This window comes from Gouania willdenowi, chromosome 18 (assembly GCF_900634775.1).
Source record: "Gouania willdenowi chromosome 18, fGouWil2.1, whole genome shotgun sequence".
NCBI lineage: Eukaryota > Metazoa > Chordata > Actinopteri > Blenniiformes > Gobiesocidae > Gouania > Gouania willdenowi.
In genome coordinates, this window is record NC_041061.1 from 5699452 (window position 1) to 5716213 (window position 16762).

At 37.9% G+C, this 16762-nt stretch overlaps 1 protein-coding gene across 1 annotated transcript; it reads left to right on the top strand.

The window, feature by feature from the left end:
- Positions 1-2546: 2546 nt before the first annotated feature.
- Positions 2547-15430, top strand: LOC114480042 (uncharacterized). Its single transcript, XM_028473832.1, has 13 exons — positions 2547-2637; positions 2709-2753; positions 2831-3097; positions 5297-5554; positions 5632-5904; positions 8719-8979; positions 10309-10557; positions 11771-11881; positions 11961-11979; positions 13198-13289; positions 13359-13409; positions 13496-13557; positions 15294-15430. Exons 1-12 carry the CDS (start codon positions 2604-2606, stop codon positions 13534-13536), a joined length of 1701 nt encoding a protein of 566 aa, XP_028329633.1. The 5' UTR covers positions 2547-2603; the 3' UTR covers positions 13537-13557; positions 15294-15430.
- Positions 15431-16762: the final 1332 nt, after the last annotated feature.

The window sequence follows — 16762 nt, forward strand, 5'->3', positions numbered from 1 at the left end:
GTCCAACGGGCACTGTACTAGTTGGTTTAAATGGTAAATCTTTGTGTTCATATTTGTGCTTCCTCCTCATGAATATCAGTTTTTTCCAATGTTGAAGGTTCATGAGATTTGGCCTCATCTGGTGGATGTTATTTTTTGAATATGTCATCATAAATAAAGTCATGTAAGGGTTTAATCATCATGTTCAAATATGCATAGGTCATTGCACGCTAAGGCAATTTATTGTGACTCTTATAACAAAAAAAAAATCTACTAAACACGCAAAAGATTAAAGACTAAGATTAATTCAGGGCATTCACCTTTATTTATTGGCATATATGTTTTTACACATATATGTATTAAACCCATCCATGAGGAGCAGATGGTGGTTAAGGGACTTGCTCATCATCCCATAGTGACGGCCCGGGTGAGATTCAAACCAGCAACCCTCTGATTACAAACCCAAGGAATGTAATTTATTAAAATGATGCAAGACAGTATCAAATATTGAGGTGAAAGTTAAATAGATATAAATAAATTTATTTAGCAAAAAATGTTTTACACATTTTTACTATTAAATGTGAAGAAATCAAATACAGTATTTCACCCATAACAAGGAAATATGTTTTTACAGTAGCTCTGATACAGTCAAATATGTCATTTTTAAGTATAAACATGACTTTTATACTTACATTTCTCCACTTTGATGCAGTTAAAAAGTACAATGTCAAGTATTCTTGTAATCTCATATGTGTAGAAATCAAATATACTATCCATAGCAAGAATTATTAAGCATTGTGTATTTACAGTAGCTCTGAAACAGTCAATCATGCAATCTGAGTATTAAGATGGGACTTATTGTTGAATTTCTCCACATTGGCGCAGTAAAAATGATTGATATCAAGTGTACTTGTTGTCTTGTACATGCAGAGGTCAAATATACCATTTAGACTCTGCAATTGAGTCGCACAGTTTGAGCTGAAGGTGAGTACAGCGGTTGAAAAAATCTATGCCCGCCTTTACTTGTAATAGTACTTCTACTTGAATAGGATGTATCAGCACTTTTTACACCTCTGGTCATATATAAATGGTTATTGCCCACTGTGGGTCAGAATCAGATAGATCTAGTTCCACAAACACAGCTCATTAACAGCGTAGGCACTTTTTATCCAGCTCATCTACATCATAAACTGCATGTGTGAACTAACGCCTTCATATCAGACCCCGGACGAACCGTAAATAAACGAGCATTAGCATTTTCAGATGCGTTTACTCAGCCACTGACAAGGACCGTGTTAGCCTCCACACACACATCAACTTATTCTGCTGCACATATTCAAGTTTGTCTGTTTTTGACAGAGGTGTAAAGAGTACTGATATATTCTACTCAAGTAGAAGTACTGTTACCTGATTAAAATAGTGTACAAGTACAAGTAAGTCATACATATATTACTCACGTACAGTACAAGTAGGATGTAGCTCAAATAAATATATTACTCAAAGAAAGAGTTACTAGTTACGTTAACACCCACCATGTATATTTTTGGTAATAAATCTTGCCACGAAAAGTAAAACACAAAATCTTCAATTCAAGTCAACTTTATTTATACAGCGCAAAATACAACAAAGTCATCTCAAAGCACTGAACAAAATATAAAGTCCATAGTAAAAGAAAGAACCCAACAAGATCCACATGAACAAGCATTTAGAATAAATCTCCAGTGGAAGCAGGTTCAGAGGTGGCAGACATCAGCTTCTACTGGACAGAAGGACAAACAGAACAGGATAGAAGGACAGTCCATCCAAGTAAAGTACAATCTTGCACTATTGGAGCTTAATTTATGTTTCACAAAGTCATCTGTACAAAATAAAAGATTTGTCAAAATCTACAATTCTATTTAAAATCAAATAACACCAATGAATCCAATTCAAAATAAAACAATTCTCACGCTTTAAGTATATTTATATTTATGAACTCTAAATATTACGTTTAATCTGATTGGTCGGCTATGATGTGATGCATTTGATTGTTGTCTGGTTATTTCATTTTTTGTAGTTTCACAATGTCCGTTGATCATTTTAAAACAAATAATAATAAGTGACTCAGTAACGTTTGCATGTAGAAATGTAACAAAATACTTTCCTTCTTTTAAAACATACTTAAGTTCAAGTAAAATGACAAGTACCCATAAAAGCAACTCAGTTACATGTGAGTACTTGTAATCTGTTACTTTCACCTGGAGTTTTTTTGGCTCTACTTAAGGACATAATGTCATTTTTTTTAAGGGTATATTTACTTTTTTTTTTACACCTTTTTTTTAATTTAAAGGCAAAAATTGTTTGAAAACAAGGAAAAACAAAGTGTGAATAATTGATGACTTTCTTTGCTTTTTTTGGGTGCATGTGTCAGGAGTCGTAGAGGAAAACAAGGTGTGAAAAATTCTGTCAAAAGGGGGAAGGAAGTTGAGGATGTCCAAATAAAGCAGAGTTTCTTGAGAAGAAATGAGACAATCTGAAAGAGCACTTCCCGTCTTTCTGCTCATTTTTAAAGATTTTCTCTAGATTGTAGTTCGTACTTGACGAAAAGCCAAAGAAGAGAAACATCGGGTCAGTGTGGAGTGAGAATGGGCCATGGGATGCTGACTGTGCTGTTTCCATGTAAGTACCAGCTATGTTCCTACATTAGCTCTAGTTTGAAGAGAACTTAAACTTTCCCATTCTACCTCTAGCATTGCTAGCTTTGATTTCATTCCTGCATTATGGACGAGCCCAAGGTAAAGTCCCAGTCTGACATTTAAACTCTTTATTCATTCTTTCTATTGATCAGTCTGGATCACATTTCTGTTTCTAGATGCAGAGTTGACCTTAATCCCAAATCGGTCCCTTTATTTTGTTGGAGAGAATGTGATTCTTCTTTGTAATATGAACGAAAGCAATGGTGAAAACTGGGAATATGAACTCATCAAGGATGGCAGTGAACATGTAGCCTACTCAGAGGATGCTCGCTTTGAAATAAGCCTCACGTTTCCGGAAGCCGGCAGTAAATACCAGTGCATCGGTCGACATAAAACAGATTCAAAAACAAAGATGAGTAAGAACTGCAATGTCGCTGTAGCAGGTGAGCCATTATCTTTTACCCGCAATGTGTTTGCAACGGAACAGTTGAAACATCCATTAAAAAATGACTGCAGATGTGTGATAAAAGCCACTGGAAATATTTTGGAGTTAAATTGAATTTGTTATTTTGAAAGGCCTGATATATTCAGTACATCTACATCTGAATTATTTTGTAATTTACACGTTAATTAAAGTTGTTTTTCTACCACTGCTACTTATGGTAAGAAGGAATAGTCAGGTACTTGATGTAGTTTTGCCAGATTTTTGTGGAGAGTATCAAAAGTACACACTTATGGAAAATCTATTGTATAAGCAATCAAAAAACAATGTTAACATTTGGCCGCCATCTTGTATTTATCCAGTGTCAGTAAAGCGAGAGATGGCGTTTCTCTGTTTTTAAGTGTTAAAAACAAGTTTTCACAGGTGGCTGTCGATCCTTCTAAGGTTAGAGCGAGGCAGTAGGCCGTTAAAACTCCTCATCAGGAATTCATGCGATACAGTTATTTCAGTTTCAACCTCGTTGTTTCCAGCCAATCTGACACCGGCTATGCTCATGTTAGTGCGAGCCCTCCTGGAATCCATAAGGAATGCATTGTAACGACTGAAATTAGAAAAAAAATGATTTCACATGGGAATCTATGAGAGCAGTCTAAGCAATTTTCAATTTGACTGAGATCGCCCAAAAGGGGCGGTACTTCATGGAGCACGGCCCTGCACTGATTGGACAATGACAGAGAGCAGCTCAAACTGTCTAGAACTGTCAAAGCCCTGTAACACTGTGCAGCATTATGATAGAAATAGATCCCTCCTTTTCAGTGACGTGCAGTCATGGTAGGCAAGGTAGGCAGTGCCTACCCAAGGGTGAATTGATATTTTGTTTATTTGTTTTAATTATATATAATTATAAATTATTTATTTTTCCATTTCTGCTAGCCTACAGTACCTTGAAAGTGTCAGCGTTTTGTGCTTTTCATAGCCCAAATGACTAAACATTGCTATTTCCTGGTACGGCAGAGGCGCTGCACAAGTCTCACTCCGCTGTAAGGCAAGAGGAGGCCACGCCCCCTCCCAAAAGCACATTGATGCTCTGCCTTTGTTCCCATAGCGTGTTTTTATGTGTTTGCCCATGCGCAGTCAGTTCCCTCAGATAAAAACCATTTATGTAAAAAGGCAGCTCTCTACGCTGCCTTTGGACGTAACCGTGCTATGCTAAATGCTATATGTAAGTTCACAGTGCATTAGTGGATTGATATCACGTGATCGCTGCTGCTACGTTCTCTAGCGAAAAGCGGGATAACACTACAGGCAGGATGACAATAAAGACGATAAAGAAACATTCCTTTGAAAACTTTTCCATCTGTCTTTATCCAGTGGACTTGTATGGGACCTTGTAAATGTTGTTGAGGAGCCAATTGTTGGACTTGATTTGTCCATTTTAGTGCTTTTCGTGCTCTTTTCTGTCCACATTTCTTGGCAGTGTGGTGGCCAGTAGCTAATGCATGTGTGTGACAGTGTCAGGCACATTGGATATGGGCTTTGTTAGTTGCATTTTCATAGCAACTACGATAGTAGATGGTCTATTTGGACCTCAACGTACTGTAGTTTCCATTATGCAAATTGTCCCTCTCTTTGATTTTATCCAGAACACAATAGAGGCATTGGATTCCTTGGCCCTGAAAATGGTAGATTAGCTGTCAAAATAAAAGCTCCAGGTTATATAGACCTTGAGATATTGGCCAAAATGTGTTTTACGGCAGCCATTTTGTAAAATCTTTAGACTTGGGGTAAATGGAAACATTGCTTTTCTGATTTCTTATTATAAAAAGTTGTATAGTTTTCGTACTCTCCACAAAATTTCGATGAAAGTTAAAATCTAAACATAGTGAACTTGACTGGAAGTGAAAATACTTCAATGCATCCTTCTATGGGACTACACATCCCACAATGCAATGTGCAAATGTTTTCCAACAATGTTGATAAACCGTGTTTACAGTGAAGATCAAAACAGACGTTCAAGCATCAATTTCAACCTTTGACATGTTTTTTTTTTATTTCTCGTTCTGTGAGGCCGACACTACTGTATGTCTTTGTCTTACTATAAATGTTGTCTCCAGCGGCTTTAAGTAGGTTTGTTTATGTCAATCTGCCCATTGGAAACAAAGAGTTTTATTAATACTAAACTTTCTGAACTTAATTTCAGCTCAGCCAAAAGCCCAACTTACCAGTCTGATCTCAGCCGGTGGCGGTGCAAAACTGAACTGCTCTGTCAGCCAATCGCCTCCCTGGGAGTTCTTCTTCTACAGAGGAAACATATCTTCAGAATTTGTTTCCATCAAAAACATGTATTCAAGTGCAACTTATTCTGTGAAGGGTGAAGGAGTCTACTGGTGCAGAGGTGGAAGAGGAGACCCTCTTTACTTCACTGAATACAGCGAACCTGTCACTATTGAAAACACTGGTGAGATTTAAACTGAAATAATCCTCATCAACCTGATTTCATGTTGGTTTAAATGTCTTTATTCCTCTCATTATCAGTCTCAATCAAAGCTGTTGCAACTATGGAGCATGAATGGCGTCCAATCTACATCGGAGAAGTAGTCACTCTCAGATGTAACGTCGCTGGGACAGAGTGGGACTATGAATGGATCTCCGATTATGACAAATCTAGAAAAGGTGCCCGTGAGCTCAAGATTAAAACAAGTTTTTCAGACTACTACTCCAAGTACAAGTGCAGAGGCATCGCCAAACATTCCCCTCTGACCGTGACTCAGTGGAGCAACTCCGTTCTGCTGCCTTTGACTTTAAATGGTAAGAGTCCGACTTCATCGCCTCCTAAATGGTGCTGGATGCCTTCCACACACCAACATGCATATCTTTCTGAAATGTCCTTACTGCAGAAGTTCAGACTGTCATCTCCGTGTCCCAAACGTGGCTCACTCCCGGAGCATCAATAAATCTGACTTGTTCCATTAACTATCTGTCATCTGGTTGGAAGTTTTACTGGTTTAGAGCTGTTCGCCTTCTATCAGAAAATAATGTGGCGTACAGCTACAAGCGGCTGCCTGGGAGCACAGAGCCGACCCAGCAGAACACTTTTGTCGTCCACGGTCAGGAACACACAGAAGGATACGCTTGTTCAGCGGTAAGAGGAGAGGCGGAGTTTCAGTCCCAAATCAGTCAAGCCAAGTTTGTCTGGTCTGAAGGTGAGTGAAAGGGTTTTGTCCAGGCAGAGGTGCACAGGTCTTAAAACTATTAATATCCATTTGAAATTCACACAGGTGACAAAAAAAATGCGTAAAAATACAAGAAACAAACCACAAAAAACAGATGAGGGGAGGAATTAATGGTCCATTCACACCGATGGATCCGAGAGTGATTAAAATGTGCGTTTCCCTCTATTGAATATGTTAAGTAGGCGGATATCACAAGAGGAGCCAAAAAAATGGGAGGAAGAAATGCAAATTAATGCAGTTCATCAAATCTGGAACTGTTTGTGGTGATTGTTGTAGCACAGGAAAATAGTACGACTGACAAGCAGGTGCAAACACACACACAGAGATGAGCTGCAGTAAATGTTTACACGAAACACAGTGGAGATGGAAAAAAAAACTCCAGTTTACTTTTCTAGTATAAGAAAATAATTTAAATAAAACAACAAAAAATTGCAATGCAGAGGATGTTGTGCGCAGAGATCCAAAAATGTTGCTCCGGAGTCCGGACGCATTCCTCCAATGAGCTTCTGTCTTTCTCTCCATCTTTTAAAATTAATTAAATTAAATTAAATTGGGCTTTAAGCCTTTATTCGTCATGTATATATGTTGTTGTTACACATATATATTGAAATTTGTCCTCCGAAATTTAACCCATCCCTGGGGAACGTAAAACTCTTGTGTCGCGTTGATGGCAAGAATCAGCTGAGTAGCATCAGCGATGGCACAATATTCATAAATGAGAGCGTGCGTGACTACTCAGGAACTCAGACCTGCTGGATGATCCTCAATGGATCATCTTCATATGGTACTGATTGACTGATTGACAGACTCTGTTGCTGCATTAACTCAGATCAATGGCATCAACAGATCAATAGGAAGATTTCTGTCCAAATCTGCCTGTTTTAAGAGTAAAGTTACAGGACCTAGTGGAGCACCCACATTAAAGGTTAGGTTTAAACATTTTTCTTTGTTTGTTCTGTTTTCTACATTATTGAAAGTTAGTGCAGCAGGCAGAGAAGTCCACCAACCTCCAAATTAACTTCTTCAAATGTCATTTTGTGCTTCTGTGCACTCACTGCTCCATGTTGTCTGAGCAAAATGTTTATTTAAATAGGACGGTCTCAATCACGTCGACACACGCACCTACTAGTGGCGCAATGTTAGTGAATTCCCCACAGCAGGTGAGCAAACAGCGCCACCAAAGGAATTAGGGACACACCTGGTGTACCACCCTTTATTTCAGATCTTAGTGAATCCGCCCCTCAAAGCAGATCAAACACAGGAAGTATCTTCAATGACGTGCAGAGCATGGATGGTCAGGATAACCGGCGACGCCGCAAAACAGCGCTTTGAAACAACCAAAAGCACGGCAACTTGTTTCTACGCCTTTGAGTGTTGTGAAAGAACAAACGGAGAAGGAAGACATTTCTGTTCACTTTTACGTGCTCGCTATGACCCATAGTACAGAGCCTCTTCTTCTGGTTTCTGTTTTGCTGGGTTGGGAAGTCTTTACACCAGTAATGGTGCCCTCACACGGTTAGCTCATGCAACTGCACCAGAGGCTGTTTGGAGCAGATCAGAAGTTGCGCTCTGAACGCAAACCGAGCCAAATCAAAGTGATTAAATGATCACATATCCTCCGCCTATTTGGACCGAGTCAGGAACTGAACCAGTGTGAAAGCACCCCAAGAACAAGAGCACTGAGAGCGCAAACCTCCACCAAATGCCAAATCTCCTCTGCCAGATAATGGCAGTTATTTGGACCAGTGATCCTGTTCATGGTACCATGATCATTTACACTTTAAAGGCAATGAAATGCTTAAAGACATGCAGCCCCCAAAGTAAACTTATAAAGTGAACAAAACAAAAGCAAGAATGCATTAGAAAATACAAGGAATTAGAACCTTGCAGGAAAGTACAGTAAAAGACAAGAAAAACACAAAAAATCCTCTAAAAACACAAATCAAACGCACAAAATTACAGAAAATGACAACATAAATACACAAAAGGATTAGAAAACAGTACTAATAAACAAGCAAAACGACAACAGAAATACATAAAAATTACTCCAAAAGAATGCAAAATGACAACATGAATACACAAAATGACTCCAAAAACATACATTTTTACAGGAAACACACAAAAGGACAACAGACATGCACATAATGCAATCATAAGAAGCAAGACAGACAACAAAAACACACTAAATTACAATAAAAATTCCTTGTTCTTTCCAGTGTTAAAGCTCAGATTGATCATATTCTAAATATCGACATCAATGTTGATAATGTGGGCCTTCAATCAAACAAATATATTTTTGTGGCCCCCACTGTGATGGAAGTCGCCCACCTCTGATCTAAAGAGCATTCATGGGATTGCAACTCTACAACTGCCATGCTTTGTTTTTCAGATCCTCATCCATCAGTGTCTCTCACAGTCCATCCTAACAGAGTCCAGCATTTCAGAATTGACCCCGTCTCAATAAGCTGTGAGGGGTTTTCTACTCAATGGAGACTGATGAGGTGCAACGTCCACACAAAAGTCTGTCGCGTTGTGGGGAACACAATGAATTCGATATTTAAGCTTGATGAAAATGACCTGGGCATTGAGGGTGTGTACTGGTGTGAATCAGATATAGCGTTCAGTAACGCAGTGAACGTCACGGGAAGAGGTGAGTGACAGACATTCTTCTTCTTATTGTCAGCGTAGAACTTTTAATACTGGTGTTTCAAATGACCTGGACATCATTCATTTTCTTTCTTTCATCCCCTCACACAGATTACTAGACTAACAGAATGAATAACCCTGATACATGTCGGAATCAATAACTCTGATCAATGTAAAGCTACAAGCGTGATCAAGGTTCTCTGCTTCCTTTGCAGTAAACTGCTCCAGAGGCCAAAGACATGTTCCTCTATCTGACTCCCTTGTCCTTCTGTCTCTGACTCTGTTGCTCTTCTGGTGCTTTTTCATCTACAGGTCAGAGTCCAGGGGTGGGGGTTTGATTCCCTCCCCACCCCACTTCTTCAACATTTGCTTGTCCTGTGATAACAGGGTGACTTTCAGGGTCCTTTGTTTTATTCCGTTTCCTGTTCCAAGAATCCTTCTGTTCACCTCTCTGTCGACCCCCTTTTTACAACGCTGTGCATGTGTGTGACTGTGTCCAAGTCCCCAATAATGATTCTACACCAGTATTCAAGTGTACAGAATCTGACATTACAAACACTCTTTAAAGAGTAACTAAACCCCCAAGTATTGTTGACTCATTATTGTCCAACTCTTGACATTTTAGTTCAACTATTGTGACTGCCCTCTATGGGTCAAAACCCGGCTATTACAATCTCATTTTGCTCCTGGTTGAGAATAGTGGTTTGTGACATTTTGGTGGCTTCGGTTGGCTCCGCCCTTCCCATAAAAACTAGATTGAGAGAATTGTGAATAGAGAGGAATAGTGAGTATTGAGTTGGGAGTTAACCTAGCATGGCTTCTTGTTTGGAGATTTTATAATATAGAATGGGTGTGTCATAACTGCTCTCGGAGCCACGCCCACAATCAAGTCATTTTACGATTTTCCAGCCAAAATCTCGAGGTTAAGTTTTTCTTTAAAGAGTTTTATACATTTCCTCACTACTTCTCAAATTAAAGTATACGTACACCCTCAGATTTTTGCTGATATGCCACTAGGGAAAACACCAAAACATGCTTTAATTATGGGTGTTTCACCTAAAGTAGTCGAGACACGCCCAGTCACTCAGGTCAATGGTCCACCAGGATGATGCCCTGTATGTCAGATGGACAGTCCACCCCTGCCCTTTATAAAACTTCAAGTAAAGTGTTACCAAAAAACCTTAGAGAACCGAGTTAAAGGACAGAAAATAGTTTTTCACTTTAAGAGACTATAGAAGTAAAGACAAAGATCTTTATTGCCATGTATATTTTAACCCTCTCTCGCTCTGTTTTTGGTGTTGATGGCCAATCATCTTGTTGCACTGTTTTACAGACGATATCATCTTGTTGAGCCCCGCTGTCCCTGTGCTCGAGGGTGAGAAGGTCATTCTGGGCTGCAGGACCAAATTACCCATTCCTCGGATCAATTTCTATAAAGACCACAAAGTCATCTTCTCTGTGGCTGTAACCAAACCAAGAGAAGCAAATATGGTGATTTCTGCAATTTCAAAAAGCGACAAAGGCTTCTACAAGTGTGGAGATGCTCAGACAGTGTCGCTGCAGAGCTGGGTTTCTGTTACAGGTACTGATCATCTCATCGTGTGCTATTGTGTTTTATCTATTGGGTTCATCCATCCAAAGAACATGAAACACGGGATTGACTGGATTGTCTAGCTCAGGGGTTCTCAACCTTGAGGTCTCAAGACACTGGAGAGTCCCCAGATGCCTTCAAGAAATTATGAACAGTTTTTTTAACAATTTGTGCCTGTTTTTGCTTATTTTTAACCTTTTTTTTGCAACTACATCAAACTTGCCATATTTTGACCTATTTTCATCCCGTTTTCTTGTCATATTTTTGTTCCTTTTAATGCATTTTTGCTGCATTACTCCCATTTTTCTGCACATTTTTCCACTTTCCACCGTTCTTGACCCATTATTGTCACTTTTAACCTATTCACCATATTTCATGCCTATTTTTTGCCATTTTAACCACATTGACGATTTGTCAAGCCCATTATTTGCCAGTTTAAACTAATTGTTCTAATATGGACATTTTGACTTTGGCAACTTTTAACCTATTTCTGTTGTTTTTAAAATCGCATTTCACCACCCTTTCCACCATTTTTGGTCATTTTTGAACCTATTTATTCCTGAAACATCTTTAAGATGACTATATACTAAATAAATGTGGTTATCACAGATTCATATAACAGATTATTTTACCGTAACTTTACTTGGATTTTTAAAGCCTTTCTTGGGCGTGCAAATCCAAGAAATTTGGCAGGAGTGTACTGTATAATTTGGTGAAAAATTTAACGTGTAGTTTTTTAACGCAATTTCAGGACTCGTTAGCACTTGTAACTTTGCACTGGTTTGAACTAGCTGGATGGCTTTCGGTAGGTTTATGCATTGGACCGTGACTAGCAAAAATTAATTTTGGACCTATAACAAATCCAACAGGAAGTTTGCAATTTTGTATTTAGCCGACCAAAATTTGTACTTTTTCTCAATTTTATTTAAGTTGTATTATTATGTTTTCCCCCAAACTAATGTCTTCAAAATTACATCTGTTTTTTTTTTTAATGTGGTCAACTTAGCGAGGCAAAATGTAGCAATTTTTTCTTCCAGTATGCAGTTACTGTGTCGTGTCCACGCTGGCACCTCAACCTGTTCTATAGTTTGTAAAGTGTTCCTTTGGCCCTTGTTTGCTAATAATTTGTCACAAAACCTCCAAGTTGTTGGTGATTCTTGACATAAAGATTTAAACTTAACTTGATATTTTTCCTTTATCCCAGCTGCATCCAAACAAGATCACACTTTTATTGTCCTGTTGTTAGTTGGACTGATGTTGGGTGTTTTACTGATCATTTTTCTGGTGCTGATAAGTCGCTGGAGAAAAAAGCAAGGTAACATAATACCTTTTCTTGTTCTGATTCTTATCGCCCAGTGAACTATTTGTTCAAATCTATTTCCTTTTCAATACAGGCAACGGTCTTCGTCCAAGGTTCGTTGACTATTTTATTACTTTTGTGCTCAATGACAGTCATTTTCTTACTCATATTATATAATACATAATTGAAGTATATCCCACAATAAAAATGTCAGTGTAAAGCTGTGTGTTACGGCTGTATGCTGATGATACACCACTTTACGTTGTTGCTTTGCCTGTATTTTATTTACAAAGTCAGTGATGGGAGAACTGTAGAGGCTAATCTTTGATTCCTTAGGTTTCTCTTATGTTCGTAGTTTAACCTCTTCTGGAAATGACTGACACCGATTCTGGTTTTTACGCGTGCGACAACTTTATCCATCGCAGCACGGTAAAACAACCGTGTTGCTCCTTCAGCCATCTTTCTTCGTCACGTTAAAACAACAACTTCCTGTTCATGGACAAAATAATAAAACTGCGCCCTCTTATGGCAAAATAACTTTGTTTTACTCTTTGTAAATAGCCCAAATTCTCACAAATTTACATAGTTTTAAATCAAAAGATTGCATATGAAATGTATCATTTCCTTTTAACCAAAATATACAAAATATAAAGTACAAACTAATATATAAACATGAATTATTAATGAACATGTAGGCCATATAAAGTGGCGCTTACAAGAACAGTTATTTACTATAGTAATGTTTCAAATAGTCCACACTCATCTGTCTGGATCTCCGTGTTTGCATCTTATTAATGTGATGTTATGTTAAATATAATGGGTTTGTAAGTATTGACTAAAGGTTCATACTCATTAGGAAAGGTTTAGAAAATTAAAATACATATTTTATACAATTTAGAATGATAACCAATTTGAGCATTAATACAGGAAAGGAGAAAGGTATTTTTTGTTGTGTACATTTTCCTTGCACATTTGTATAGTTTTATTATCTTTTTGGAGTCATTTGGTGCATTTGTTTTAATTTTTCTGTCATGTGTTGTATTTTGTGTTTTTGGAGTAATATCATGTATTTTTGTTGTCATTTTTTATATTTTCTCTGTAGTTTTGGAGTCATTTCTTGTATTTCTCTGTCTTTGTGTGTTTGGTGTCACTACTTTGCAAAATTAGACAGAGGGCCACATGTGGCCCCTGGGCTGCCCATTGCCCGTGACTGCGCTATTGCTTTTGACAGAGAGGCTTTTTTTTATTACGTTTATTGTTGTTTCTAACTCTATTTAATGATTTTCTCCATTTCCACTCGTGTTTTAAACATGTTTATTGTTTTGTTTTAGGCACGATGAGGGTTTATATGGTAATCAAAGCTCAGCTGTAGCTCCATCAGTCAATCAGACTGAAACTCAAACATACTGCTCTCTACTCCACGGTGAGTGTTAAACCAATAATGTCCCACATTTTTCTCACATCCAGTGAAACAATGATTTTGAATCCGCAGCACATGAGAGCACTTATGAATCCATCAGAGGACGTGGAAACACTGAAGAAGGTACAGTTATTTTGATTCATGTGAAATCTCTGAGGTTACAGGGTCATCACTGACTGTTCTATCTTTATGTGATGTCGCCACTTTAGGGAATCCAGACTACGAGTACGACGATATCGCAAACCCATAAAAGAGGAAGTCAGTAAAAAAGGTGAAAGTTCACTTAAGATATTAGCAAAAATGTGCTGGTGCTGTCCAGGGAATGTGTCTGTAGCTGGGTTTCCATAACTCTCGGAAATGCGCAAAATGAAAATAGCGCATTAAGAATTAATAGCGGAAAACACTCAAATATTGCAAAAATATTTACATTTTCATGAGGAGGAATTTCAGATGTTTCGATATTTAAATGTATCGCAAATGCGCCATGGCAACACTTAGCATTATACCTTAGAATATTAGACAACAATGGAATGCACAGTGTTATAAGGAGGTTTTTAGCGTTCATCTTCCTGTAGCAAAGTCCTGTGAGATGAGATTTCACAGGAGTTACGAGGCTCCGAAACAACCTTCAACTGAAACACGTTGAACGCACAATTATTCTTTGTCAACATTGAGAAATATGGCTTTTATTTTGCAAAAGTCTGTAATGGAAACACAGCTTGTGATTATGGGTCTCTGTGTGCTATTGTTGTCTGAACAAAGACATGTGGGTCCTGTACTACGAAGCTGGATAAGTATATATAACTCTTAGCGGGCTTCACCTAACCAAACATTCTCGGTCAAAGAGAAGCTGTACTACAAAGCAGGATATAAACACGTTAACATAACCCAGATCATTTCAGCCTGGCCACTTACACGCTCTTGCGGAATAGGAGATTGCAGCATCAGACCAATCACAAACACGGAGAAAGCGCGCAAACTTACGTCACAATTGAGAACTAATTCTTTAAAAATATGAAGAATGAAATTCAATAATTCCAACCCAAAAACAACACTTTTGCTGCAGAAAAAAGCAGGAAGGAAGGAATGCTGGAATTGATGACTACTAATGCATACATTTGTAAAATTATACAAAATGAATTGATGGGATGATAAATAGACACTATCACAGCACAGACGTGTTTCTATTCACGTATCCGCCTCATTTTGGGTGCAGTCTGTGGCTCTTACAGCTCAGCCTACATCATAGAGTGGACAATAGAGGCTCTCTGCATCGCCACAGAAAACATGAATGAATTTATGGGTCTGAAAGTGAATTAATGAGAGAAAACACACATTTTAAGGAATCTCATTTTGTAAATAAGTGGAGTTAAACAGTATTTAGTGTCTATTATATATTTATTATAGTTTTCATCAATTCCGGTCATCTCCCTCCTGGTGTGGGACCAAGACTAACTCTTGTATTTTCAGTTCATGTTTGTAATGAAGATCATTTCATCATCATTATGATGACTAACATTTTAATTAAAAATAAACACTAGAAAACCCATATTTTAATGCTTTCATTTTTGATTTCTCACTCTCTCTCCCAAGTGCCCCCTGTAGTGCCATGGCATCCCCCGAGGGGTACACGTACCCCCATTTGAGAAAAACTGTCCTCTAGGGTGTCTATCTTGTTCACACAATAATCGGACAGGTCGTTTCCTAAGAGAACTGATTGGTCAGGAGGCGGAGCTTCATACTCGCTCAGATCCCAGCCAGAACAAAACCTACTCCTGACCAGGTTAAGTGTTCAGCCTATGTTACCATGGTGATTTAACCCCATAAGAAGTTAACCAGTCGTAGTGCAGGACACGCTGATTAAATCCAGGAAGTTGGCGCGATAAAAGTAAATCCAGCTTTGTAGTACAGGCCCTGAGTGTGTGGTGATTGTCTCCCATAAGATACAGTCTGTTGAAGCTTCCAATTGGTTGAACAAAGTGTTACTGGGACATTGTTTTGTTTCAGATCCATGAAGAGAAACATCCATCAAAAGTCAATCAGTCAATGGCCACGGTTACATGATGCTTTTTAATTAGTTATTCAAAATTAAATTATTCAGAGTTAAGGTGTTCTGCTTTGTGTTTAAATGGAAATAGTCATTCTAAATTGAGGTATACATGAAAAACTGGTTTATTCGGCTTTATTTAATTCCGCTTTAGGTCTGGGGGTTTGGAAGGGTTCTGATTGGACAGGTGGAGAATGAGACGTATCACGTCTATCGGGAAAACACACACAACAAACCTTTTCTTTTAGTCTACAGCATAGAAGACCACATGATAAGAACTATTTTCACTTTTATTTTGATTGTAGTTTTGAAGCGGCAGCTCGACAATAACACACGGTTTGACTTTTAAAGGAGCAGAAGAAGAGAGAGAGATAGATAGAGCAGTGGAGAAGGGAGGTAGAACTCGTACTTTGGTCAATCAGAGCCAGTGGTTAATGCAACAGCTGTTTTACCTCTACTATACAGGACGTTGAGTAAAAAAAATAACTTCATAATGATCATTAGTGAAGCTCTGGTGCTTCCTGGACTATGTCGTCACCTGCACGTCATCGCGGCAAGTCGCGCATACTCAGAACGACCGGAGTGAAGTGTTAATAAGAAAGAGAAATGATTTACTTCGGAATTAAAATCGGAATAAACCAACCACCTAATTCAGATTTAAATTTGTGTTAGGAATTAAGCATTTACAAGGTCAGTTTAAAGAGGAATTAAATTGTATTCTGAATTAAAGAGGAATTAAAGCTCTCATGTAAACGTGGCCAATGAAATAGAAAGACTACTGAACAACACGCTGTACCTTACAACAAGAAGGTTCTGGGTTCAAGCTTGGATCCCAAGTGGGTTGGAGGATAAATGAATGCAATGTTACTAATCTGGTAAATAGATTTGTCTAATGTCATCATATACTGTATATATGTATATATACATAAATATATATATACGTGACTCTTCTTTCCAGAATAGAAAATGGCTTTGTTGATGATTTTTTTAATGTCTTAATTCTATCAACAGTTGTAAATGATGGTGTTTCTTGCTTCAGCCAACAATTTTACTCTAAACCCATGTTGTTTGGTAGAAACATGTTGTATTGTACAGAGATGTTGTATTTACCACATTATTAATAGTAGAAATACTTGTTGCAGAGAAACTACTTAAGGTAGAAAATGTGGATTGAACTTCTGAACACTTGGAAAAGAAGCTCGTTCTCTCACTTATGTGGTTTTTTTTAAAGTGAATATTTTGTTTTGTAGTGAAAATCAAATAATTGAACAGTTTTTGTGAATTTAATATTGTTTCAATTGTTTTCGATTGATATAACTGTTTAGTTTTTTTGCTCTTTTGTCTCGTTTTTTTCTTCTTGCTCTTTGTTTTTACTCTCGTGTTTAAAATAAAGCCTTTATTTTTTCAATCATTTGGTCTAATTCTGTCA